Consider the following 26,508-nt stretch of genomic DNA (forward strand, 5'->3'; position numbering starts at 1 on the left):
CTTTGGCAGAGCAGCATTTTTAAAGTGTGGGGGTGTGTGGGTGGGGGGGGGGGGGCAAACAAAGAGAAGGAGGTGGGAGGACACCTGAGAGACTGCTGGAGAAATTGTTCACATCTCCCCGCAGCTGCAAATTCACTTGCAGGTGGTGACATTACGATCCCCTCCAGCTCAGAGCAGAAAACCACGCTCACAGGGAAAAACCTCCCAATTCATCTGTGCTGCTTTCGCCTGATCCGTGATGGTTTGTGTCCGCTAATTGGTTCGCTAACAGGGAGACATCTTTCCTCAACCCGGCTACTGCTGAGCCAGCAGTGCTCCACTTCTGTCCCGGGGTGCATCCTATTCTGTGAGGCTTGTTCATTGCATGACTCCCTGTTGATAGAGCTCACGTTAATCAAACATTCACGCATGCATCAACGCTACACACGCGTGTTTCAAAATAAAGCTTCACGCGCGTATTAAATAGAATTCTTACCAAACCTGTATCTATTTTTTTTTTTACTTTTTTTTAATTTAATAATAGCTTGAGTCATTTATTAAGAAAATATGTCAAACATTTGTTGGTTTAAACAAACATTTTAAGTTTGTTTGTTTTACATCCAATAGGCATTTTGTAGACTAAACAATGAATCCACTAATATAGGAAATGCAAACATATTAATTGAAAACAGTTCCATCCTTTTTTTATTTTTTTATTTATTCTTTTAAATTGAACATTAAGGTCAACTCTAAGAGAAAACTAAATAACTGCCCAACAAACTCAACAGGGCTCCTTGTTAATAAGCTGAAGTACATAAATGAGCCAAATTACTTGCACGTGAGTATTTCTGCACTAATTGTACATCCTGGAACCTCCCTGGTCTTGTTCAGACTCCTCCAAAGTACGAGGCGCGGCGAAACCCAACCATCTGTATGAAGAGTGACTATTTTTGTGATGTTATCATGTATTCAAACGTGACATTTAAAGCATCCATTCACAAGTTGTGATGTCCGCCCTTTTCTTGTTTTTCCTACGAGCCTCTTTGCCTCAACACAAAAGGCCTCCTCCCCTCTGCTGTCACCAATCAGATTTGGCCGAGAGTCTTGAGAAGGCACCAACACTGCGTCGGCCGTCAACAGAAATTAGAGCGTAATTACTACAGAAATATCCATTCAGTATTGTTTCCCTCCAGAGCGCTCCCATGCGCCTAACCATCTGCATTATTTCAATAATATTTAGCATGTTGTGAGCTGTCTCGCTTTCCCAGAGTGCCCCTCTTTAATAAGGCCCAGACCCAAAAGCATGCAGTGCGTGGGTAATTTCCCCACGTCCACTGCAGTTTATTGTTTCATATAATGTACTGAGCGACTCTTCCTCTGGGCAAATGTCCTATTTTTTTTCCCACTTCCCGTGGCCCCAACAATCCCATCATAATGCTTTGCCAACACTTCTGTGCTCCATTAGTGTCTGGCATTCCTCCACTAATTGCATGAAACTAGGTCTTCAACCTCTTTTACACCCAATCAGTGGGGGGGCACAAGGGTTCCCCCTCTTGATTATGTGCCACAGGAGCTGGGTAACAGCAGCGTTGCAGATTAGACAAGTAGCTTCGGTGGGTGTTGGGAGGTTGGGCTCTTCTTACCTCGACATGTCACTCTGTTTGTCGTCACCGCCAGGAGTAACAGCGTCGGGAGGTGGAGGGGCGGCCGGTGACGAAGCCAATTATTTTCACCTATCTGCTGCTCCCTGCCAGGAGACATGTAATCTTAAATGGTCTGAGTGATCCCTGGGCAGGCTTTGAGCCCTTGGAGAATATGGCTTCACAGATGAAGCTGTCGCAAGAAGCAGCGTACGTTCAGCAGCAGGCTTTTCAGACGTTTCTCAGCTGTCGCCTATTAGATCAGTTAAAACAGGAATTTACTAAATCCTCATTTCCTGAAACACAAAGAAAAAAAAATGGCTTGTTAGCATTTTATCTAAGGATGTCTGTGTAATCGCCTATAGTTTTGTTCTTGAAACAGAATTTACTGCTTGCTCAGTGTCTTTTTTTTATGTAAATGAAGAAGTGTGCCTTGGAAAAAAGAAAAAAAAAAAAACGATCGCAGCAGTTTAGCTTTCAGAGAAAGACGGGTGGAATTTCAGCTCTGAAGCAAAAATAATGGCACGGTGAAGGAGGGATGCTGTTACAGTTAAAGGATCGGGTGATGCAGACGGACAAAAAGCTGGACGACAGAGTCTCCGCAGGTTATTGCTATAAATACAAGACAGAAGGCCGGACGGAGAAAATTGTTAACTTCTACCCCAAAGAGAAAGCTGAGCCCTCTTTAGATGAGTCAGCCTTCCCTGTGGTAAACTGGATATGAGCAGCCTTTAGTTCAGTTTCTCAACATTTCTATACCAAGTTCACATCATGCATTATCCCCTCAGTTCACAAACTTACACACAAGTGGCTAATGCTGAAGTCAATATTACTAAAAGACAAAGCTGACACTTGCGATTCCTGTACTTCTCTCTTCAGGGAAAAAGCCTTGGTTGCATACTGAATTCATATCTTGCCTAATGGCAGGCGTGAAGTACCCTTTTGAACAGAAATGGAGCTGTGTCATACCCTGAGATGGTGTCTGAAACACTGCGGTTAAATAGGGCAGAAAGCTTTTTTTTTTTTTTAAAGAAGAAAAAGACAGACAATGCAGTCTGATATTCCACCGACGCACATGTCAGTCTGCCTTTCAACACCATTCAAAACAAAATAAAAGGAGTCCTTCTATATGTGCAGTTAGAAAAAAAAATACCTGTTTGTGAATGCAGACCCCCCTTTAATGCCTTAGATAGCGACAGCTTCATGAGCCAGTGCTCCCGTCTGTTTGGAACTTGCGCTCCAAAAGCTCAGTGCCACTCCTTTACAAACGGTTCTTGGAACAGAGCATCATAAAAACTATCACAATTTTGAGTAACACAGGACGACAATTCAGTTTCCTGCAATCAAGGACACTAAATAAGACAAGTAATGCCTACTTTTCTTCTTTCTTTTAACAGTTACATTTGAAATGTGACTTTATCGTTGGTTTTAGTAGTGAGATCCTGTTATGGAGATGAGATGTGAGAAGTCCCAAAAGATACAAAACACAAAGTCTTGTACGGATGTTGTAATTTATGCTTTGCAAGATGATTGAAGTAAAAAAAAAAACAAGGTGTCAAGTTACCCACACAATCTACTTATATTTCTATTCAAACAAGGGCAGAGGTTCTGTGGGAAACAAAAATATACTCGGGCTGTAATAATAATATTTTCATTATCAATTAATCTGCAGATTGTTTTCTTAATTAACTGATTAGCTGTTTGGTATTTGAATTGTTAGGAAATGGTGAGAAATGTCAATCAGAGTTTCTCAAAGTAAATGTTCAGCCTAAAATGTCAAATTTTGCCAAATCCAAAAGAATATCATGGAGGACTAAAGGAACTAGAAAATATTAATATCTAATAAGCTAATGTTTTATTTAAAGAATGACTCAAAACTATTTGATGGATTATCAAAGTAAGCAATTATTTCAGCATTAAAAGCTTAAAGCATGTAATTAGTCAAGGGCCTTAATTAACCAACACTGACATTTGAAATCAGTCAAATCTGAGTTTCCTTCTGACTAACAAAGTGTCTTCAGCTCTGCAGACTGGCATGAACCACCGGGCATGCATCAACACGTTTGTTCCAGGTACATGTTGTCACCTGTGAGTACGTAACGCTGCATGTCCTTTGCTCTTTACTTTCATCTGTATTCTCATCACCGTTGGTTAAAAGAAGCGCAGCTACACAGAGCCCGATTAGATCTGTAGAAACTTGACATTTATATGTATTTATTTTTTCCAGGCAAGCTTTTCTTCTCATTAATGGATCCCACACAATGAGACTGAATGGGCATCAAGGTTGAGTCAAATGAGCTCTTAAAATGAAGCCATTATTCAAACTTCCTCTCTCCCTGGTACTGGACTCACTGGATTTTTGACCTGCTGGGAAAGTGAAAAGTATTTTTGATCACCATTCACCATTGTGGACTGTGCTGACAGGTCATCATTGTAAATGAGAATTGGTTCTCAATTGATTTTACCTGGTTAAATAAAGGTCATATATATATATATATAAAAAAAAAAACTGTAGAAAAATATTCTACAGATGCTTTTTATATCAACAAAGTAAACTTGTCAAAACCTTTCGACGTGTTTCAGGACATTTCATAATCATGGGAGCCAGTGTGATGTAAAAACTATATTGAGAATAGTATTATAGGAAACCTTAAAGAGTTTTTTCAAAACACTAATCCTGTAAGATTACAGCCTTTGGCTGATACAGTAACTGCACAAGCAAAAATACAAAACCGGTCTCAACACACCTAAGCAAGAAAGACAACTTTGCAAATGGCAAGGCTATGTAATCTGACAATAGTGGAGAGGCTTGTCTGAGTATCTATATCCCAACAACAAATGTGAGTGCAGATGTGTACTTTATGTTCAGCATTTTAACAAAAGAGTTTGGAACAGCAGTTCTCCTTCAGGGCCTCAGAGAAAGATGGAGACAAGGTAAACTGAAACGACATAATGGATATTATCATTACATTTACTCGAGGCATTTGGCTTATCCAGAGTGACAACAAGAGACAGATAATACTTCAGTTTCAAGCTCGAACACTTCAGCAGCACACACTGTTCGGGCTACAAGTGAGATTAATTATAATAGAATCGTATCAAGTCAATACTTCTACTTCAAACTTCAAAATTAACAAAAAAGTTAAATTATTGAAAATATGAGATGGCGTTTTTAAGCTTTCTACGCAAAGACACTCAAAAATTATAATTTTCAACCTACACAAAGGGAAAGAAAAGTACGTTTCAATCCATCATCATTTCCTGTCGAGGTAAAATTCCAAACATTAGAACCAGAGAGATGTCAAAAGCCATGCTGTAATGTGATTTTGGGTTGGGCCTTTAATTCAAGTCAAGCCTCTTCTCTATGGAAAACAGCCCTGTCAGGACCTGTGTGGTGGGCCTCCTCTTTGTGTCACTGTCATTTAGCATCTGCACTGGCCTGTCAAACAGAATGCCACCCTCACACTGGCTGCTCGCCCCAGTGCGAGACAGGATGCTGAACAAAGGCCCCGGGATGATAGATGATGTTATACAACGGCCACTGTTTTTGTCAGTGAGAGGGGGGGGGGTGTCCCTGACATCTATTGATGGATATGATTCTGAAAATACGTCAGTGTGTGAGACAAAGCCATCAGAGGCAGCAGAGACGCAAGGAAAAGAAACAAAAGCAGGAAACTGACCATATCAGCAAATATCTCGGGGATGCAAGTTAAAGATATTATCCATTACATTTTCATTCATGCAAATATTTGTTTTGCTCTCCTTCATCATTATTTTACGAACTACAAAAAGGAGTCCAGCCCAGGTCAGGAAAGCTTTTACATTTGCAGGATTTGCCGTTCTAAACACAGCGATCCTCCTGGGGAAAACCGGAGCGCAGAAAGTGGTGCAGTTTAATTTTCAAAAACAGAAAACAATTGTTGAAAACAAACAGAATCTTTGCATGAGAAGAATTGTGGCCCGAGCAAAGGAAAGGCCGAGCGTCTGAACGGGTCCACCACATCAACAGAAAATCAAAAGAAGTAGACGCTACAGAGCTGCACGCTGTTTGCTTGCAGAGGGCGGTCTGGTGAAATCAGAACAAAATCAGCGTAGTGATGACACTACTCGGCACCAAAGAGGAAGAGGGAAGAGGCAATTTTAGCACTGTAAAAATAGCTCTGCAGCCCCTGCTGTTCTGACAAGAAAACAGTCTGTAACCTCCTCATCAGCGCTGGCCGTGCCCGGCCACGCCCTCCAACACCACAACCGCCATCTACCCCCACCCGCGATGCATTTTCATCTGCTGAACATTAAAATGCTGCGTCTTCTCGGTGAGCTCAGCGCCCAGAGGGTTCAAGTGTGAGTCACTGCCACTGGCTGGCCTGATACACCATGACAGACCAGGCCCTGGGCAGACAGAACAAATGCCATCACGCAACACTCGGCTCACAGCGCTGCAGCACAAAACACAGCCATTAGCTATCTAAGTAGGCAGCTGTGTCTTCGGAGATGCATTCAAAAGAGGGAATTGGCATTTTACCAAACAAACGCATCACTAGGAACTGAGGGACATGACAACAGACTTAACTGATACAACACCAGCTTGGAAAAGTCCACATTGTTTTTTGTGACAATACAACGGCGAGAAACGTCATTGATATTCCTTTGCTAGGTAACAAACCCATTCTCAAATGAGCTAAATATGCCAAAACTAGTCATTTTTGGATTCATTCTTTAAAAAAAAAAAAATATGTTTTTCTTTCCTGCTGGTTGCAAATTCAGACAAAGGCAATGTGCTGCCAAGAGCCAATATCATAGAAAATATCTGGCATATTGATGTACAACTCTGGCCTTACTCAAATACAAGCTGTCACAAGCAATACCATCTGAGTGACAATGTGAATGTCACAGATCAGTGAAGGAGAAGCAAATTTATGGAGGTAATCTTTGTGGATTGTAAAACAACAACTGAAGAAAAATGAACCAGCTGGTACACGAACAGTATGTGAAATCAGCGTCCTGAAGTTTGGAACAGAAAAGAAAAGATAATCACCAAAAACAAACCCAACTTTTGACACAAAGTCACAACAGATACGGCATCCAAAACAAATTCAAGGTGTTCTGTGACTCTTCTTTGGCTGCAGGGATATTTTGTTATTGTCATGTAGCACATATCAGAGACACTGAGCAGCATTCAGGGACTGTTTACAGAGATTCAGTGAAAAACGAATTAAAAATATTTTAAGTGTTTCAGGAACATTTCAGCGCTATTTTGTTCCGGCAATGAAAGTCTTCTCTTTCTCTCAGCACTGACAACTTTCAGCATCAGCTTAACACGCTTTCTGAACATGCTGCAGGCGCACAGGTTTGACATTTAGGCTGCAACAAGATTCCATCCCACTCTTGAAAAGATCTTTTTTTTTTTTTTTTACATACTAGCAAACACACACTGCACTTGGTGTGAAAAGCAGAGGTCAAAGAGCTGCAAAAAAAAAAAAAAAAGCAAGCCAAGTGTACTTTGAGTGTGACACACCTGGCAACGCTGTGACAGACCTCTAGATGAGGGTGATTAATCCCGTGGCCTGCCAGCTTTGTTTTCTTCTGGCGGCATCTGCTCCGGTAGAGCAGCACAGGCTGCAGGAGGTAATGTAGCGATGAAGAAAGCTGGCCAGCTGCAATCTTTGAAGGTCCAAAGGACTTCCGTAAGGCTAAGACGCTGTGAGGAAGACGCCATAAGATGGACCTGCCTGTCCTGGATCAACCTTTTCCAGCACAGACTCAAAAAGACAGCGAGACATTTGTGCCAACTTGTCAACTTTGGGAGCTGCAGCTTGTAAATAAGACATTAACCTCTGTGTTTACAAGGGAGTAATGTGTTTTTCCCATTGCAAAGTGCTTTTCCATAGCAGCACAGCACTACTATAGCACACAGCTCTCTGTGAAGGATGGGCGGGGGCAGTGAGGCAAAGAGTAATAAAGCGTGTCAGTTCCTTTCTAGGGATAAAAATATTAAATCTTTCCGTTTTCAGAGGAGTCCATTTTCATTTTTCACTGGTGCTTCTGCCTCTCCAGCCGACTGGAGAGGATAAAAAATGTTTCTGTCAAGGATATTTGTGCCAGGGACATCAATCAATTAGCTATAAGTGCTGAGATAAGTCTCGTTCTCATTATGTGGAAGGAAACTGCACACTGATGCTGCAGAGTGCACTTACTCATGCACACAATGAGGTCAGCACGTGACCCCCTTCAGCACCGAGGACAAATGCATCCCTTCTGTGGAGCTCTGGGCAAAGAGTTAAGGACCATCTGACTGAATCCTTAACATGTTGGCATCCTGACACATCGCGTTGGAAACACAGAGCAGCGTGTGATACTAAAAATACTCCTGCACATGCAAGATGCTCGGGAAGGACTGGATAGTATAGTTGTGTGCGTGTGCGTGTGCGTGTGTGTGTGTTAGGAAGCCCTAACACACTGCATTGTGATGCACAAGTTGCAACCACGCTGCCTGAACTCACTCCAGTCTCTTTCTTGGCCGTATTCATTGTCTCGAATACTTAAAACATGCTGTATAACAGAAGCGGGAAGAGTTAACAGTTTTCTACTAATAAATCACAAAGTGAGTCTCCCTGCAGAAAGGTTACACTTTTCTAATTAGATTTTTGTAATTCATCTTGGTTGGATGTTTCCCTGCTCACCCTTTGATTTATAACACATCAACTGGCTCTTGAATTTCGAAGCCTTGTTGATTCATAAAAGGCTGACAGCTCTTGACAGTCTCCTATAAATATTAATCATCAATCTAAAGTTCAAACCACGGTGGTAAATAATCTCAAAGACATAGCTAGTTAAGAATATTAATGAACAAAATTTAATGAATCCTCTGACTCAACAAGTAGAATAAGTTGTCTCAGCCGCCGATAGCTACATCACCTGGCTTGGAGAACAGGCAATGGCACATTATGATTATCAAGAGTTGTGTGAAAGCAGCTGCATTGGAATTAATTCAGTGTAAAGCATCTCATTTTTAATTAAAACTCTTTTTTTAGCTTGGGAAGTCAGCTGAGAATTTTTTTTATTTACAATGATGACTTTTAAAAAAAGACAAACACAGCCTGCATTTTCGGACCTCAAACGTGTTGGAGGACATTCTAGACTCTGCAGAGATAGAGGAATAATCAACAATTATGTGGATTAAAATCAGCTCGTATTATCGTGAAACAGTAATGCCTGTAATCCTCTGGTTATTCGTAAAGTTTACTTTCACATCCAGCTCGTGAATTTCAGTACTGTCTTTATGACTAGCTCAACAAATGAGTCTACACATGCAGCACAAAGGGCTTATTCATACCCGGGAGATCGTGCTAGTCATCCTTGAAATACCTTCGATTAAAAATATAACACAGCCTTTAAATGGTTGCTTTCATTGGTTTGCCTCTTAAATTTCCACAGGCCTTACAAATAAAAAAAGAAATAAATATAAGATTTGTCAGATGAGAACTCTGTTAAAGGTGTGTGGGAAGGTAAACCTCAAAGGCGCACAGATAAGCCTTTCATTCCTGGCTTTTGTTTATCTTGCAGGTAAATTTAAAAGGATATCATTCATTATTAATAATACAAACTCTTAGCTAAACTTAGTTTTGGAGACATTCTTTGTGCTAGTGTTAAATAAATCAGACCTTTGCACCATGGGTCACCTTGCCAATTCAAAACTATTATTCCCATGCTCAACAGTGAAATCCTCCTCAGTAGGCTTCTATTGTTACCCTATCATACCAATGACGGACTGTTTTGCACAGTGCTTTTAGACGACATCATCCATCCATCCATCCCTTTTACATTTTTTTCAAAAAGAATACCGCTCGCCTACAGTTGGCCCACTTTCCTTTACATACACGGTATGTGATCATCTTCACAGCCAGCTCCTCCTGCTGCGGTTTGTACATTTATTTTATATGGTGATTATGATCGAGGATGTCTGACTGTGCTTCAGCTTCTTCTAAAACATATCAAGAAATTTTCCGTTTGCTGTTCTAATCTTGGCAAAAGCGAAGCGGCCCACGCTGACTGAAAGTCAAAGGGAAACATTTAGCTGATTCAGTGCTAATGTACTGCAGAGGAATTATGGAAAACACTGCTTTCACCAAACCATTTAAAGGACAGAAGTAATCGATGTGGATTTTATACGGAGAGATTGTTTTATTTCTTGTAGCCAATTATTATACAAATACATCATTTTTGTGCAAATATAACTTGATAATGTCCTGTTTATAACATTTTATCACTGTATGTCAAAGAAAAGGTGTGTGTGTGTGTGTGTGTGTGTGTGTGTGTGTGTGTGTGTGTGTGTGTGTGTGTGTGTGTGTGTGTGTGTGTGTGTGTGTGTGTGTGGCAAGTTATGATAACTTATTGAGTACAAACAGGGTGAGTCAATTATCCCGAATAATCAAATAAAGCATACTGACGTCCCCGAGCAAGCAACAATGTCTTAATCTGTGCGGTAAGTAGCTGTATGCTCTGATGGCACCGAGTCTCCGCTTGATGGATTCTCTGAGCTCAAAGCGTAAAAAGCAGTTGTGGATGTCAAGATTCCCCTCGACACTCATTCACCGATGATCAATTTCCTATCCTCCCTCCCCTGGCCTGCCCTCACATATCAGCATCAATCCAACACAAGTAAATACAGTGAGTGGCTTAATGCATTTTCCTCTCCAGGGATTCTGCAGACCTAAATAGCATTGGGAGGGTAAATAAATAAATACATATTTTGTTAAGTGGTGGAGTGGATTGCATTCTGTTGAATGGTGAACTTCCTTTCTTCCTCTTTCCAAAGAGGGGATGACATTTTTTTTTAGTGCATACTTTTGAGCATAAACAGCCATTGACGTGGCTGCAGAGGGGAATCTGGAACTGGATGATCCTAAAAGTAGTGATACAGCTCAGGTCAATTAAGTAGAGGAGGCAGGTGTTCCAACAAATCAAGCGGCATGACTGTCAAGTCAGCATTTGCACTCGAGGAGGGCTCCTTTAACGCGGCCTCGAAATGAAAATGACTATAGCTAACCAAATCCATCCTCAGTGCTCTACAATGACACGATCCTTCAGAAAGATAGTTTATTTCCCATCACGGCAGCAGTCATGTCAAGCTATAAATGTGCTTCCCCCACTGGCAATGACACGAAGGACAAACAAAAGAAGTTTGAACCCAGTTTGGCAGGACTGGCTGGGTGAACTTTTACTTGGTCACTCTTTGACAGCTTCATACGATCTGGGTAATCTCTCCGAACACGTAATCTAGCGTGGTCCCCAGAGAGCACAGCGGTTCTCACCCCACCTCTGCACAGCAGCGGCTGGATAAGCTGTGATAGGACGGAGGGCACGGTAGCAAATACAACACACCCAGCACCTGACATCATGACCTTAACTGGAGAGCAGGCTGACAGACGGGTCTCTCTAGCTTTTCACACTGCTGAAAAGAAAAAAAAAAAAAAAAAAGACCAGGTCCAATTACAGGCACTGGGTACATTGTCTTGTTAACTTCAGCTCTGACTATACATTTGGGCAGCTCAGAGATCAAGCGCTCTCGAGGGTTTAAATTGACGGAGCTACCTTTTTCCGCTGTCACAGCCTCCAGTGCTTCTCTGTCACTGGTGGGTGATGGAAGAGCGAAATAAGCTGTCTGAGACATCTATGCAGATGGTGACGGCATCAAAGTCTGCTTATTCTGGCAGCCTTCGTAGGAGGTCTGACTCTTGTTTAGCAATCTTGTAGAAACACACTGTAACTCCGACACCACAGTCTCGTTGAATTTCATGGAAGACGTGCACACATGCCGTCCTAGTTTAGTATGTCTGCCATGACGTATTGACGACGTCCCCGGGTCACATACACAACTAATGAAGTCATTGCAGCCCTACTGGTAGACCTATGTTGGTAGTAATGCTGCTTATTGACAACAATTCAGATTAGTGATGAATCATTTAGGTCATTCAACAAGTTAAAATACCTTTCAGCATCAGTGTGTGAGAAGCCTGTGGATGAAAAGTGGAAACAGTCAGAGCTCAGCGACAGCAGCTGCATTTGATCCAAACTCCACCAGATTGCTAATTAGGTATTGACCTATAAATGGCACTTCAGAAATGACGGCTACCAATATTGACCTTTTAGAGGAGGAGTAAATATAACGACCGTTTCCCAAAGCTCAGCCATGTGGACGTGCCAGAGGTCAATACCAAGACTCCATTAAAAGGACGTTTAAGTCAAACATTTTCCTGGAATGAAATGCCCCATTTTTCTGTGAGGCCAAATGATCCGGTGGACCAGATGAGGGAAATCTGAACGCTTAAACAATGTGCAGGGCAGGTTTGGAGCAAGTGCAGCTGACACTGAGGGGTGACTTAACTGTGCAGACCATAGCTCTGAAATATGCCTTGAGTATTAATTGGAAACACAGCACAACTGCTTCCTCACTGAGGCGTGTCATTGGCGGGTAAATAAGCAGGAGCAGCAGAATATACAAAGGCACTCAAAGGGATAAAAGAACACAGCTCAGTATGATCAGAGCAGGCAGATGAGATGCCGCTAAATAGACATCTGACTGAGGCGACACAATAATCAAAATACAGACAAATAGCCTTTTTGTCTAAAAATGCCCTTACAACAAAAATACAAAGTAATTTGTAATACTCAGGAAACTTTGTTGTCCTGAGGAATCATCATTCATTTGAAAACGTTCCACATAAATCCAAACCCACACAATAAAACTTTTTTAATTTTTCTTGAAATTTCTAGCTCACTCAGATAAAATCCATGTATTCCAAATGTAATTAATTCCACGGTTCAAGTTCAATTGTGAGCTCAAAATGCTGCGTTGCTCTTATCGTTTAGGGGAATCTGTCGGGGCTTATTTGGGGAAAAAGTGGTTCATGCACATCTATCATACAGGTGCGGTATTGCACTATCAAAGGGCGCCTCATGGTGCAGTTGCGGTGCCCCTTTGACTGCCCAACACACCCTACCCCCATTCCCTGACCTCCATTTCCCTGTTGGTCAGTCCACAGCAAATCCGAAAAGCCTCCCAGCATCTCCATGGCGACGGGCCTCAGTCGAGCAGATGGCCTCAGTGTGCCGCACGGCAATTAAAGAGGGAGCGATGAGCGGGGAAAAGAAAGTGGGTCAGGATCAGGGGGGAGCAGGGCCGGCAACGTGAAGCTGCCTCTGCCTCGGGCTTGCGCACAGACGTATGCATTTGCGCACTCAGCGGAGCACGCGTGCGCGCGCACACACACACACACACACACACACACACACACACACACACACACACACACACACACACACACACACACACACACACACAGGCAGGCAGGCACCGTGTGTTTATGCATCAGTACACCTCTTCCTGGGTCTTCCCAGCAAAAACAAATACACACCCCACGCCAGTCACAAAGAATCAGCAGTGTGAGAATGAAAAGAGGAGTTAGGGCGAGCGGGAAGTGCGGCGCACAACAAACTCCACCTGAATCTGGACAGAGAAACTTCCTCCACAATAACACAGGCAAATCCCACGACCACATCAATACGATTAACCCTTGAAGTCGCATATGCCGACCTACAGAATAACCCCCCGTTCTTTATATCACTTCCACTGGAGCACAACTCACTCAAGGCAGGAACTATTTCCTTTTTTTTCCAAGCTTAACCAAAAATGTCACAAACAGCAAGGATGAAACACACCCATGGCGATGTGGGGCGAATCCAATCAGTTTCATACCCTGACTACTTTCATCGCATAGTGAGCAGTCTATTGAAACATGCACTTCCACTGCTTGTAGACTTGGACCCACTTGTTATAAAAGATCTGATTGAGCTGCGACTCACTCATTACTCAAATTAAGGAAAGCTTTAATTAAACTCATTTAGCAGACAATATGATCTTTAGCACATTACGGCACTGGTAATTGAATTTACTTCTATGTGTCACGATATTCTCACTATTATCCAACGAGCAGCGCATTTGTTTGAAGATAGCTTTAATGGAGAATGTGAGTTGGTTTTGGGGGGTCCGCTGGCTTCCCGCACAGACACAAAAAAGGACTTAATGAGCTGGAAAAAATTGAATGAACTTTTATTTGCTCGAGTCTTTTCTTCCAGCGAGCGGTGGCGCTGCGAAGAGGAACTACAGCCAAGAAGAGTATTTCAAGGCAAACTAGACTCACCTTTGGAACGAAGCCTCATTTGGGGACAGCGTGACCTGCCATAAACTCCCATCCCCCACTGAGTCTGCATGTAAATCTCAATTCTCTAGTTTCCTTTTTGCTCTTTACACTCAGGCTGTCCCCCCCCCCCCCCTTCGAGACAGTTTCTTTTTTTTTTTTTTTTACATAATTTAGGAAGGTCCTTAAACCCATTCTGCAGAACAGTAGAGTAAAAGTCTGCAGGCGGTTAGTGGGAAGGTATGTTAAGGGGTTTAATTTCTGTATTAAACAGCCGAGTCAAGTCACTCCATTTGAGGAAGCGAAAGAGGAAGATTTGATCCAATTTAATTTTAATTTTAATTTTCATGATACTGACAAAGAAAGTACAGCGTCAGGAAACAGCGCAAACCACTGCATCCATCTGAAATGAATTCTTACAGCGTTGGTTCTCGTATGAACAGAGCATACGGTTAAAGCGGGGGAAGAAGTTTGATTGTGTTGAAAGTAGTGCGTGGCATGTGATGCAGTGTTCAGAGTGCAGGTCAGTGAGTGGGCGTTCTTGTGGCCACTTACATCTGCATACGTATATTCATAGAAATGTTGTAACTCGTACGGTCGTCACGTGGGCGAAAGGATGGGAAACCCTTGACCCTCCCAGCCTTCTCTCTCTCTGTCCCCGACATGACATTTGGCTTCTTCACGGCTTCAACTGACAACCGCTGTGAACTACAAAATGCCCCTGCGTGGTTCCTTCGTTGGTATCAAAGCTCTCTCCAGATCCCTGACTGGTTAATTCCACTTGCAACCCCACAGCCAAGCAAGACATGTGCTGCCAAAGTGGAAGCTCCCATGTGGAAACCCCTGGCAAAGTTATTCAGCTCGGTGAGTGAGGAAGACGAGGAAGGGAGCTGGGTGGGCGGGTGAGGAGGAAGGGGAGAGGGAAGGGGAGGGAATACCGGAGGCTTTCTCTCTCCCCCCCCAACTATTCTGCATTAGAAATTATTACCTTCAGGGGAAATAGTAAAAAAGTAATCCAGACGAAATGTTAATGCACACTGGTAAGCAGATTGAGGTCAACTATGGAGTAAATCTTTCTCCAAGTTTTTCTTATTCCCAAAACCTGAACTTTGACAATCTGCTCCAAACCTAAACCCAGAGAGTTTCCATCAACCTGAAAACTTTATTGTATTGTGTTTTACAACACTGGAAATGTGATCATTTTGTCTGACACTTTCGAAAACAATGTCACTCTTCAAAACTAACAAATAGCTACATTAAAAAACAACAACAAACATACCCAAAGTTTATAGTCTAAACCCAACCACTATCAAAGATATACTCGCTTCACCATAAATATTGGCTGACAGACAAACTTCCGTGCATTTATTTGCAACAATAAATGTTTTACATATATTTCAATTTGACCTTCATTGTTTCTAAATCTGACCTTATTTTGCTGAATTCTAATTGTTTACTGTTTAAAATCTATAAGTACATCAACTGGCTGTCATATTTTGATATAACATTTAATGGTTTACTTTAAAATAGCTTTCCTCAGACATATCTTGATTGCAACCTAAAATAATTTCTATGTATCTTATATGTTATATGGTCGTGTGAAATAATGAAATAGTTGAAAATATTAACACCCACCAGAATAATACATTGGACTCAACAATACAAAGGATAATAAAGGAAGGTCGGGTACAGCGGCAGGTCCTCATATGGGAGACTTTCTTTCCAGCCAGCCAGTTCCTAAATTAATGCATTGTGTGTGCATTTTCCGTGGCGCAGACTTTAAGTGTGGAGGGTATGTGCACATCTTGTATTAATGGTAATGAGTCTCTTTGGTCAATGTTCACATAAGCTGCACCTAATAAATACCAGGTATGAACGTAATGCATATTCCCCTTTTCTTCTTTTTACTGGCCCATTATGTATCTGTAACAGAGTGGACTGCATTTAGAGGAGTAAATATAGTTGAAGCACAGCACAGCCCACCAGACAAGAGTTTCTGTAGTTGCAGTGCTGATGCAGACTCAGTCTATGACAGCTCTATATAGCGAGATAAGTAGAACTCTTTTCTCGCCCTGGGGTGGGGCGCGTGGTTATATTACTCACCTACCAGCCCACCTCTTTTTCACACTCATTTAAATCCCAAATCTACTGATCGCCACAAATCCTGCAACGGCAGCTGAATAATAGAGAGGACATTCATCAAGGGGGCGGAGGCCATTTGGGACACCTGACTTTCTGAAAACAATGCAACGTCGGAGTAAAATTCGGCCGGGCTCAAAACTGTCGAATCAATAACAGACTACATTAGCTGCTTTGCATAGACCCTGCTAACTAAATGGAAGGATCAATGCCAAACTGCAGTCCATCTGCGTGTTTCTCTTCATCCCTCTCACGGCAAAAGCTGAAGGCCGAGCACTAAAAACGGGCAATATGAAGAATTTCAACCTCTCGTGTCGGTCGATCTCAATTGCGCAAATAATTACAAGCCCTGGGAAGCTTTGTGTGAGCTGTGACGCAAGTGCACGAATGAAAGAAATGTTCACATAGCAAAGTCCTTTTGAAATAAGCCGATATAAAGGCAATAGGTGAAAACCTAAATGAAAGGCACTGGGAGAAATATGAGCTGATCTGTTATCGGTCATATTTTGATAGTCTGTCTGCACAGGACGAGGTCACTAAGGAGCTTTGCACCAAGCTGCCGCACACTGGGAGCTTAGCTATATGTTAGGGAGAATAAACAAAGCTGTGTTTTGGAAGTGCCCCCCCACCCACCCAACCCACCCTCATATTACCAACTCTGCTGTTGTATACACACATGCCCCCCCCCCTCCTCCCCCTTCTCTCAATCCCATTTACAACCAGGCTGTTGCTTTGAAGCACAGTCAGCTACCGGAGAGATATCAGTGCAGAATATTAAATGAGCGAACACCATCACTCATTAAAAAGGGAAACATTTCATGAAACAAACCTCCTTTTGTATCAAGTGCTAACCAAGCCGACACTCAGCACGCACCATTCCCAAAGGCAGAGCGAGGAAACAGCAGAGAGGAAAGGGGTGAAGAAAGGTAGAAGGAGGGAAGAGGTACACCACAAGCCTTTAGAAAGTAAAAGAGAAAAATGTAACGTTGCGGTAGGAGATCGGCTCTGTGCCTCGTGAAAGTCTTAGCGGCGCGTCCCAATAATACAAATTCCGGTGCTATTTTAAATCTGAACATTCTCGCAACGACAGATTGAAATAGCTGCTTGAAATGTTGGAAATTTTCATTCAAATGTGTTCTTCTCGCCAATATTTGATTTCAGCTTGACCCTGGAGGTGTTTATCAGTGGATGGCATGTGCAGTGGGTGGGCTGCAAGGCTTGTAATAGGATTGACAGATATGTTTTTTTCAAGGCAGTATGGATGTTTTCAGTCAGCAGCTAGAGACAGTTTGTGCACACAGTCAGTGTTTCACAAGTTGACCTGTTTGGTCGTAAATCTGGAAAGATTTCAGAATTTTCATGAGAAATGTGCCCTTGCCGAATGGAAATCCCTAAATATTGAGCAGTAAGTGTGTCAAAAACACAAGAGATCTCCAACGATGCCAAGAAAAACAGGTCTGTCCAATCCATTAAAGCAGAATCCATTGCTATGTTATAAACCCATGCTGCTGTTGAACTATTGAACGTTACAACATTACTGGCTCTAACAGTGGAATCATCAAATACAGGCAAAGAGAGGAACTTGGATTGAGTTTACAGCCTATACTGGTCTAATATGTCAGCCACCTGACACATCGGTCTGGCCCAAGACGGTAAGAGGCAGAGCTGCAGGTCAGCTATTGTCAAAAGACTGCACAAGTCAGCACAAAATTCAACTGAGTCTATCAGCAGAGAACATGGCAACTGGTCCGTCAAGTTTTAAAAAGAGTCCCCCTCAACTAGTTCAGAAAGTAGAGCTGCGAGATAAATACAGAAATGTTGGTCCTGCCGAGATGACCGAGATGAGCACCCAACAGAAGAAATCCTCAAACTGATCAAGCCAATTGGGTGGCAGAACGAGCAGCGTATGTTTCCTGTGACACTGTTTGTTGGTGTGGGTGGGGGTGGGGGTGGGGAGGGCTGATCAGATCTGCATCATTTTAAAGGCATACAGCACCTTAGCGGGAAGACCAGTAATTATCCACTCGCTCAATCGCTGATCAGCCCATGACTAAATGCCCCAGATGTAAACCCAGAAAAAATGAGCAAAGAGTGGTATTCCCATATGGCTTCTTCTTTCAAACCGGTGAAGCAAAAAGTATGAAGCGACTGCAGAAAAAAAAAACGTTCAAATGATGCTTTGAGGGCTCCATTCAATTCTCACGGCATCTGAGCAAAACTCTGAAATGGATGCAGTTTCTGTAAAGAAATAAATATAATTTACTTTAAATTGAAATGACTGATTACCGGTTGTAACTATAGTAACGGAGCACTAAGGGATAAACAGCACCGAGAAAGTCTCAGAGCGATTGGCAAGACAAGACAGTGTCTCGTGAAAACAGTGCAGACTGTCAGAATCCCTCCAACAAGGGAGATTATTTACTTTCTCTTCTGAGGGAGATTTACATCAACTCAGGAACCACAAAAAAACATGTTCTAAGATGCTGAAACAGCTATCTGACAAATGGCGAGGAAGATACGGAACACGTGCAGCTAGTCAATTCTGTTCTCCTTCTCAAGTGAAGAACAGGAATTTTAACCATTTAATCCCTTGACAAGAATCAGCTAAACAAGAAGAGAGAGACTTGACAGATTAATGCCATATCAGAAAAGCTTAGGGCTTCATCTGATCCCGCTCATTGATTTCCTTTTCCCTTACTTTGCTGATACTGCGATTTCAATCGAAACAGAGACGAATTTCAACGATTTTAAAGCGTAACATTACAGCTGCGGCTTGATGATCCGTGTGTTTTCCATCCTGATCCAATATGGTGACTGTCTGGTGTGAAGACAGGAAATGACAGGAGAGAACACCCGACAGTCACTGTACACCAAAATAAAATGATCAAATGAAAACACTGCATGTGATACTGAACTGCATGTTCTTACAGAACAAGCTATCCGGTAACCTTAGACAGCTGTTGTCTGGGACAAACATGACTTGTGATATTTCACTAAACTTCCCTTTTTCCGAAAATAGCTTCATTCAGTGACGGGGGATCAGATCCAAACTATTTCATCATCACAGAGACATGCACAGGAGCTGAACTCCCCACTCGAGGCCTTGAAACGCTCTTCCATTCCCCATCATGACAAAAACCCTGCATAGACACTGCAGACTCCAAACAGTCCGGGAGGTGAACTTAATTCAACATTCATTCAGTCTTCAATACTATTTGTGCAGTCTTCTGCATGCAGGGAACACTCCATTTTGTCATATTCCTTCCATTATTTAGGTTCAGTGCGTATTGTCATGTTTTATTCATGTATTTTGTGATACGCAGTCTTTATGCAGACACCACAGGGGCTGGAAATGTGCATCATGGACATACAAAGAAAGGAGAAATGTGCCTCTCGGATCAACTGATACGTAAAATCACTTGTTTGAGAACAGCTCCTTAAATTAATGAAGGGGCACTTCATTTCCAAAATAGCAGCAGACACACACAAAAAAAACCCGAATCTCCACTTTACACAGGCATTTCACGCAGTGTTTCGAGAAGGATTTGCTAAAGAGTTGACAGCGGAACCACAATGAGCTAAATGCTGAGCGAGATGAAGTTTGAGTGGCCAAGTGCCTTCATTAGTTCCTACGGTGAAAGCGAAGCTTAATCTCCTGTCAGCTCCCCTCAAGCTAGTCTCCCAGGACTCGGAGCGCTCTCTCCCATCCATCACCTCAGCGGGGACCAAAGGGAGACTCCCCAAAGCAATGAGGATCAAAGCTATTTGCATTCACATTCAAACCATCAAGGCCCAACAATCCCGTGGTGACACTCTCCATTTCATTGTATCACAACTGTCATCCAAATGAAATGCAGGATGCCACGGCCCAGCAATTATAGTTTTTTTTTTTTTTTTTTTTGGGGGGGGGGGGGTTCAAAAGAGAGAAGAAATTAACAAAGTCAAAATGCTAATTTCAATGTTTCAAAGACCAGCAGCTTTCCTTCCGTGATGTATCAGAGGAAAGTGACAGTTTCAATGCTCAAACATCTATTTCAACACCGGCTATGAACGCGACTGTAATTCTGCTGCGACCCCCCCGACTCCTCAATAAATCAATCCAACTGAAGTGCATGACATTTCAAACACTAACGTACACTTCAGCGTGCTTCAAATGGGTGTGAAGAACAAATGCACGCTGCTGCAGCACAGCATGGGACCATTTGTCAAAAGTCAAATCAACTGTTGTTTGTCAGCCTTTCATGACGAGCTCATGCATAGATAATCAGATGGTTAGGATCTGCAAGTAAAACCTCTAAGTGCTGGAACAATAAAGCTTCATATCAACACAAAACATGAAACATCCCTCACTATTCTGATCTCTCAGGGGATGTCATGTGAGAGTGAAAGCAACAAACGCAGCTAAAGGTCAGTGACACTCAAAATATTGCAGCCGTGTTGTGATAGTACAGAGAAGCTCGCTTCTAAGAATGCAAGAGAAACTCAAATATGAGAAGCTGCCTGAAATGCCCGACAGAACGGAACTAGGAGTCTGCAGCAGAATGATTTTAGCGTGCACACTGCCAAGTTATTACAAAGATTATAATTCACAGCTACACAATTTCCAATCCTGAATAATAGCGCAATTAAAGTTGATGTTGGTCCACCATTCATAGTTCATTTCCCAAACGTTAAATCCAACTGAGAGGAGGAATTAGAGCTAGAAAATCCCTTTATCCCAGCGCTTAGAGTGATATCTATATGGGCTCGTAGTGCACCGGCACCCGAGGATGGAGCCAAGCCATAAACAACCACCTGGTTGCTAACTCAATTCACAGTCAATTAAATATCAGTCTGGAATACAGAAGAGACTGAGAGCTAATATAAGAACACAGGAACAGAGCTGCTGTTATTATTCACAGATCCATTATTCTCAATGTTCCCTTTATTTGATAATCTATTTGGCAAGCAGCTCTGAATATTTCCACGTTTATGAATTTGGCACCGTTGTGTTTTCCACAAATGGTTATTACCATGACAAGCACAAATGGTTTCCCCATGTGGACAAGTGCAACAGGGTTTACAGCCACTTGCATTCGTTGGGGGCCCTTCCCACATGTTTGTGCTCTGGAAATGAAGGAAAAGTCTGGAGCATGTTGTATATCAATTAGGCCATTAACAGACAGCGGGCATTTATGGCAACACCCTTTAACCTCAGGGGTGAAAGAGCAGATTCTTGTTTTTGCATGTCAAAAGAGATGGGCCCAAGCAACAGCTGAAATTAAAACTTCCAAAGCTCCTCTGCTCATGAAGATGTCTGGACACATTAATTATGTAGGTATTTTGGTTTTAAATAAATTACAGTGACCCCTCCCCTCCCCCCGCAAAAAAAACAACAACAAAAAACATTTTCATACAATGACTAATTAAGCTTCGAAAACACCTCCTGCTTGACTCGTATAAGTTGATTCCAAGTTACTTTAAGTGCCGTTTTTGAGACATGTTTCCACTCCCTTGATTGAACAGCTTCAAAAGATTTCCACCACGAATCCCAAGGGAACCAGTTAATCCTGATCTTCTCCACAAGCAAAGGGATCATCTCAATATAAATCAGACAGGGCTTTTGATCAAAGTATTCAATCGGTCTGAAGCACATGACGCCATCAGGAGCCTCGCTGCAAACAAGGTCCACATCATGGTTGTTCACAAGCTCAAAGCGGTTCAAAAAAAAAAAAACTGGAAAAATATTCCCAGAAAAGCCTTCAGTCTTATTAGACTCAAAAGGGATCACCGGAGTGAGACCACCAAAACAATACATCAACTAAAGATGACAGTCTGTCGGAGAAAATGAGCCCATCAGTACATGATCTGACATTTCCTGACCACACTTGACCCTTTTCCATTTCTTTCTTAAAATGTGGGGCGCTGGACAGAATTTAGCCGTCCAAGATGTAAACAAAGCAGTAAACCCTCAGCTAAGCCTTCAAAGCCGTTTGCCTAATGGACCACTAGCACGCACAAGCATGCAGGAAGACATGCTGTTTTGTTGACGGCCTGTTTTGTTTTCCAATTAGAAGGTTGTCAATATAACCAGTATACTGATGCCACTTCCAATAACAGTCAAACGCGCCTATTACGCGTGTGTTTAAATAATTAGGCCCAGACGATCAATGACATAGTAATACTCCATTAATCCATTTATTAAGCAGCAGTGTCTCCATCAGCACCACCAGCACCACCAGCCAGCCCAAAACACGGGGAGCTGGCCTCAGACTGACTGAGAGTCAAATGGCATCACATCCCCAGTGCCTCCTCAGAGGGAATAAGAAAACAAGAGTTTCAAATAAAGGATTTGGAAAGAGCTTCTATAATGAGTCCTTATATTCTAATTATTTTATTATTCAACGAACAGCCAGAAGCGGAAGAAAACAGGTTTCAATTATCATTCCAGAGCACTCTGTGTTTCCGAGCTGCCATTATAAAAATGAAATATTGGAAAACTTGAAGGCTGCTGGCCGGCACGGCTCGCACACACCGCCATCTGCCTGCTGTCACGGTAAGTTCATTGTTTGGCAGCCAAATAAGTATTCTGCAGTCGTTTTTGAGAGGGTTGGATTCTAAGACAGAAAACACTTTCCAATCTTCTCTCAGCCGGTCGCACATCTTGTTGCAAACCACAAACCACGATTTGATTAATCGATCTTCATGCATTAATCAAGTATCTGTCATTACGGAACACCATGTAGCGCACACACACACACACACACACACACACACACACACACACACACACACACACACACACACACACACACACACACACACAGAGCAGAGAGGTCATGATAAAATAAGGCTGATGATCCCCCCCCCACACACACACACACACACACACACTCCTCCTGAAGTCTGTCCACTGCGGCTTACCTTGAATGTGCAGCGCCAACAGGAGTGCCCATATCCCCGCACACATCGCCATGGCACCTCAACTATCCGGATCGTGTCTGATAACCTGGTAGCAGCTGGACGGGGCTCACTCGAGACGACAAAGACCACGCATGCAACTTCTGCAAATCCCACTTCGGCCCCAACTCGTCGACCTCCTTCACTGAGCAGTGGGAGACTTTCGCAAAACTGGCGCTTCTGTGTACCAAAGCATCAATTTCTCTCTGCGGCGGTTCCCTGGCTGGCGGAGAGTTTGCAGTAAGGAGAGCCCGGCTGGGTCCCCGCAATGAGATCCGAGCGGCTGCAGATCTGCCGTTGGGGCGATGAAGTGGGGGGGGGGGGAGGTTTTTTTGGGGGGGAGGGTTTAGAAAATAGCGGCCGAGGAGAGATGGGAGAGTTGGGTTCTTATGAAAGCAGCTCCTCCAGTTTAACCATGCAGCCTTTGTTGCTCCATCCACCGCAGCGGCTGCCGAAGTCTCTCTCCCCCCTCTTCCAGTGTTGTGAATCAGAGGTAAAGTGGGCGGGAGGTCCTCGATCGATGCCGTGCTGGGAACTTTCCAACACTTGGGAGAGTTCTTCCGTCGCTTCTTCTTTTTTCTTTTTTTTTTCTTATACTGCACCTAACAGATTATCTGCGGGCACCTTTCCCGTTTTAGTTCCGTAAGTTCCCGGTTAGTCGCGTCTGCGGCCGCCGCCGGCTGGAGGAATCGGCACACCAGGACGGTGAAGTTGTTGTAACTCTGGAAACGGAGGGATCGGTTCCCCCTCTTTCCTTGGTTTCTTTTGGATGAAATGTAGCTTAGCTTTGTCCCGCTGTGCGCATCGGCCCGCTGATCTGCCACCACAGTGTGCTGCTGACTATCGCTGACGCTTTGCGAGAGATTGGGATCGGGTGACGTTGTGCAAGGGAGGAGCCTGGATTGTCCTGCAAACAGCAAAAGCATCGCCGCGTAAAATTACAGCAGCCGAAAAGCCCCCGAGCAAGGGACTGGGAACTTTTCTTGCTCGTCGAAGGTCTTAAAAATGACACGTTTGGAGCAGAAGGTGATAAAATTGCGCGCAAAGGAAAAACAATTTTAGGAGGATAAAGATAGTCACGAAGAGGAGACTGAGGTGTGTGTGTGTGTGGGGGGGGGGGGGGATGTGGGATGAGAACAGCCGCACTGCCTGTACAGACAGGATGTGTGAAATAATGCAATCATCAATCTGCTCATACTGAAAACGCCCGAAGGGCCCACAGAGCCACCAAAACTGGTGACGCTTGATTTTCTGTCTGATGGGAAAAGTGAGAAAATGGGATTCTGCGGTGACTTAAATAAATATTAAGAGTATATCCTTTCCTCATGGGAAGGTTCACTGAACCAAGCTTTGATAATCGTAACTCGGCAAATGAGTATGCAGACTGTGAAATTAAGGACAAAATGTATTACAAATATTTATTCTGTCCAAGTAAAAAAAATTAAAAAATTCACGAAATCAAATGACATGAGCATGACATTTTATTTTCACATCATCCAGTGGCCACATGTGCAGCATATCATAAGATACAGTCAGGTGGTGCACAGGTAGTGTTAAACTAAACAGATTAGTATTCTACTAACTTCGATCTAATTAAATAATTGAGAACGTATACTATTGTTGTATTAACGGAACCACCACAGATCCCCTCAGTGACGCCTGCGACTACGTCAGACCTCATAAACCGCAAGTTTAACAAATCAATCAGGGACAGTGGAAGCAATATTATGATTCAAATAGTTATCCATGCATTCTGGTGAGGCAATGTTTAGAAAATTAAAAACAGATTAAGTGACTCTGCAGGAAGACTTTTCTTCGGATGATTTTCCAGGCAAACAATGAGTCACTATGTGTGTGTGTGTGTGTGTGTGTGTGTGTGTGTGTGTTTGTATGGATGGGAGGAGATCTATTTTACCTCCTGATCCAGCTGTGAGCTGACTAACTAGCTCCCCCTTTTCCTCCTCTCCTCTCCTCTCCTCTCCTCTCCTCTCCTCTCCTCTCCTCAGCCAGCTCATCCTTTCCCACCCAGAAGCCGTCAAACAGGATCAGGCCAGTGGAGGTGCAGTGGCTGTAAGTGAACGGGAGGATGAATGTGATAACACTTCCCTCTTGTGGACGCTGGTTCTTCAGATAAATGCAACCGACCAGGAGTAACATGCTTAAATATTGTCGATTGTGTTGTTTGAAGGGTGCAGCTTTGCACGAGGACAAAATCCATGTCTTTGGTCGTGATCTACGATCAGCACCACAGTTATCTGCTGAACTGCAGGAGAAATTACCTGGCAAGGCAAAAGAGCACGGAGCCAGTTGGCTATTAGGGTCAGTGTAGTGGCAACATAAATCATACGGTATACAATGGAAAACCACAAGCAACAAAGACTATCCTCTCTGGGTGAACAATGTGCAGGTAATAAACATGCCAGCGGTCCGGTTAGATGCAATACGAACAGTGCAGTCAGACTGGGAGCGTACAGATAAACAAATACAGAGCTGTGGAGAAAAGAGAGAAGTGCTGCTGCTTGAAATTCTGCATGCTTATCCCAAAGTAATGGTTTTAACCAAATGTAACGATGTCAACTGAATGAGCGATGCAGTTTGCAGCTGAATTGCGTTACTGTGTATTGACAATCATGCAAGATAGTGGAAGTGTTTTTCAGGGTTGTGAATAAAATATACAGTATGAATTAACAATGTCAATTTCAGACCACGTTGTACCATTTGGACGATAATAACTTTATTTCATAAACCTTGAAAGGTCAGAGCAGCAGCAGCCTGCAGGAATTGAAAAATGGGAAGAATTCTCAAAATCTGATAGACTTGGAGAGTTTTGATATGAGGAAAGGAAGACGAAATCCTTTCCTTCGAGGACAACCGCCTTCAATGTGCCCTTGAGCAAAGCATTTCACTGTTCCGGAGGCAGGTTGCTCGCTGGTTGCTCGAGAGTGTGCGGCGTGTGCGAGTCGAACCTCGAGCCGTGCTCGGCTGAACATCCTGTGGCAGATATTGGCTAAGAACCCACAGGTGTGCCCCTTGCCTTTGGTGCATTAACTCCGATGCCCCGTTCATCGAGCGGCCGAGGTGAATGATTTACAGGCGAGCTGATGAAATTTGATACACTCGTTATGAACTACTGCTTGTGCCAGAACTGCCTCAGGACGAGGCAGGAGCTGCCGTGGAGATTCAGGAACAAGCCCTGCATGATAATGTGTGTTTAGAGATGGATGTGGAGAAGTAGCAGCGGCTAAACTATCAGCCCGGTTAAGTAACACGTGAAGTTTCCTCTGATGAATATATTCAGATCATATGGAAGCATTTGATATGAAGCATTTCACTGCAGAGAGAGTAACTGATATTTTGCCGATGACAGTTTACTGCAGTATGTAAAGATCTAGATACTGTGATGGTCGGAAAGGAACTAAGCACATTTACTCAAGTACTCTACTTAAGTGCAATTCTGAGGTACTTGTACGACTTATTTGATGCTGCTTAATCCTTCCACTGCGCCACATTTCAAAGGGAAATATTGTACTCTGTACTCCACTCCATTTATTTGAAAGCTTTAGCTATTTTTCAGATTTGACACAATGGATGATATAAAAAAAACTTTTGAAATA

At 43.0% G+C, this 26,508-nt stretch overlaps 1 protein-coding gene across 3 annotated transcripts in view; it reads right to left on the reverse strand.

The window, feature by feature from the left end:
* The window catches only part of nectin1b (nectin cell adhesion molecule 1b), a 139,534-nt gene extending 116,330 nt beyond the window's left edge, over positions 1–23,204 (reverse strand). For all 3 annotated transcript variants that reach the window (XM_069716291.1, XM_069716293.1, XM_069716292.1), the window contains exon 1: positions 22,859–23,204. In XM_069716291.1, coding sequence (XP_069572392.1) covers positions 22,859–22,910 — 52 coding nt within the window. In that variant the 5' untranslated portion in view covers positions 22,911–23,204. The remainder of the gene's footprint in view (positions 1–22,858) is intronic.
* Between the last annotated feature and the right edge of the window lie 3,304 nt (positions 23,205–26,508).

The sequence above is a fragment of the Brachyistius frenatus genome, unplaced genomic scaffold (genome assembly GCF_029030835.1).
Source record: "Brachyistius frenatus isolate BFR_SWC_R1_liver_20210118 unplaced genomic scaffold, ASM2903083v1 Contig_155, whole genome shotgun sequence".
NCBI lineage: Eukaryota > Metazoa > Chordata > Actinopteri > Embiotocidae > Brachyistius > Brachyistius frenatus.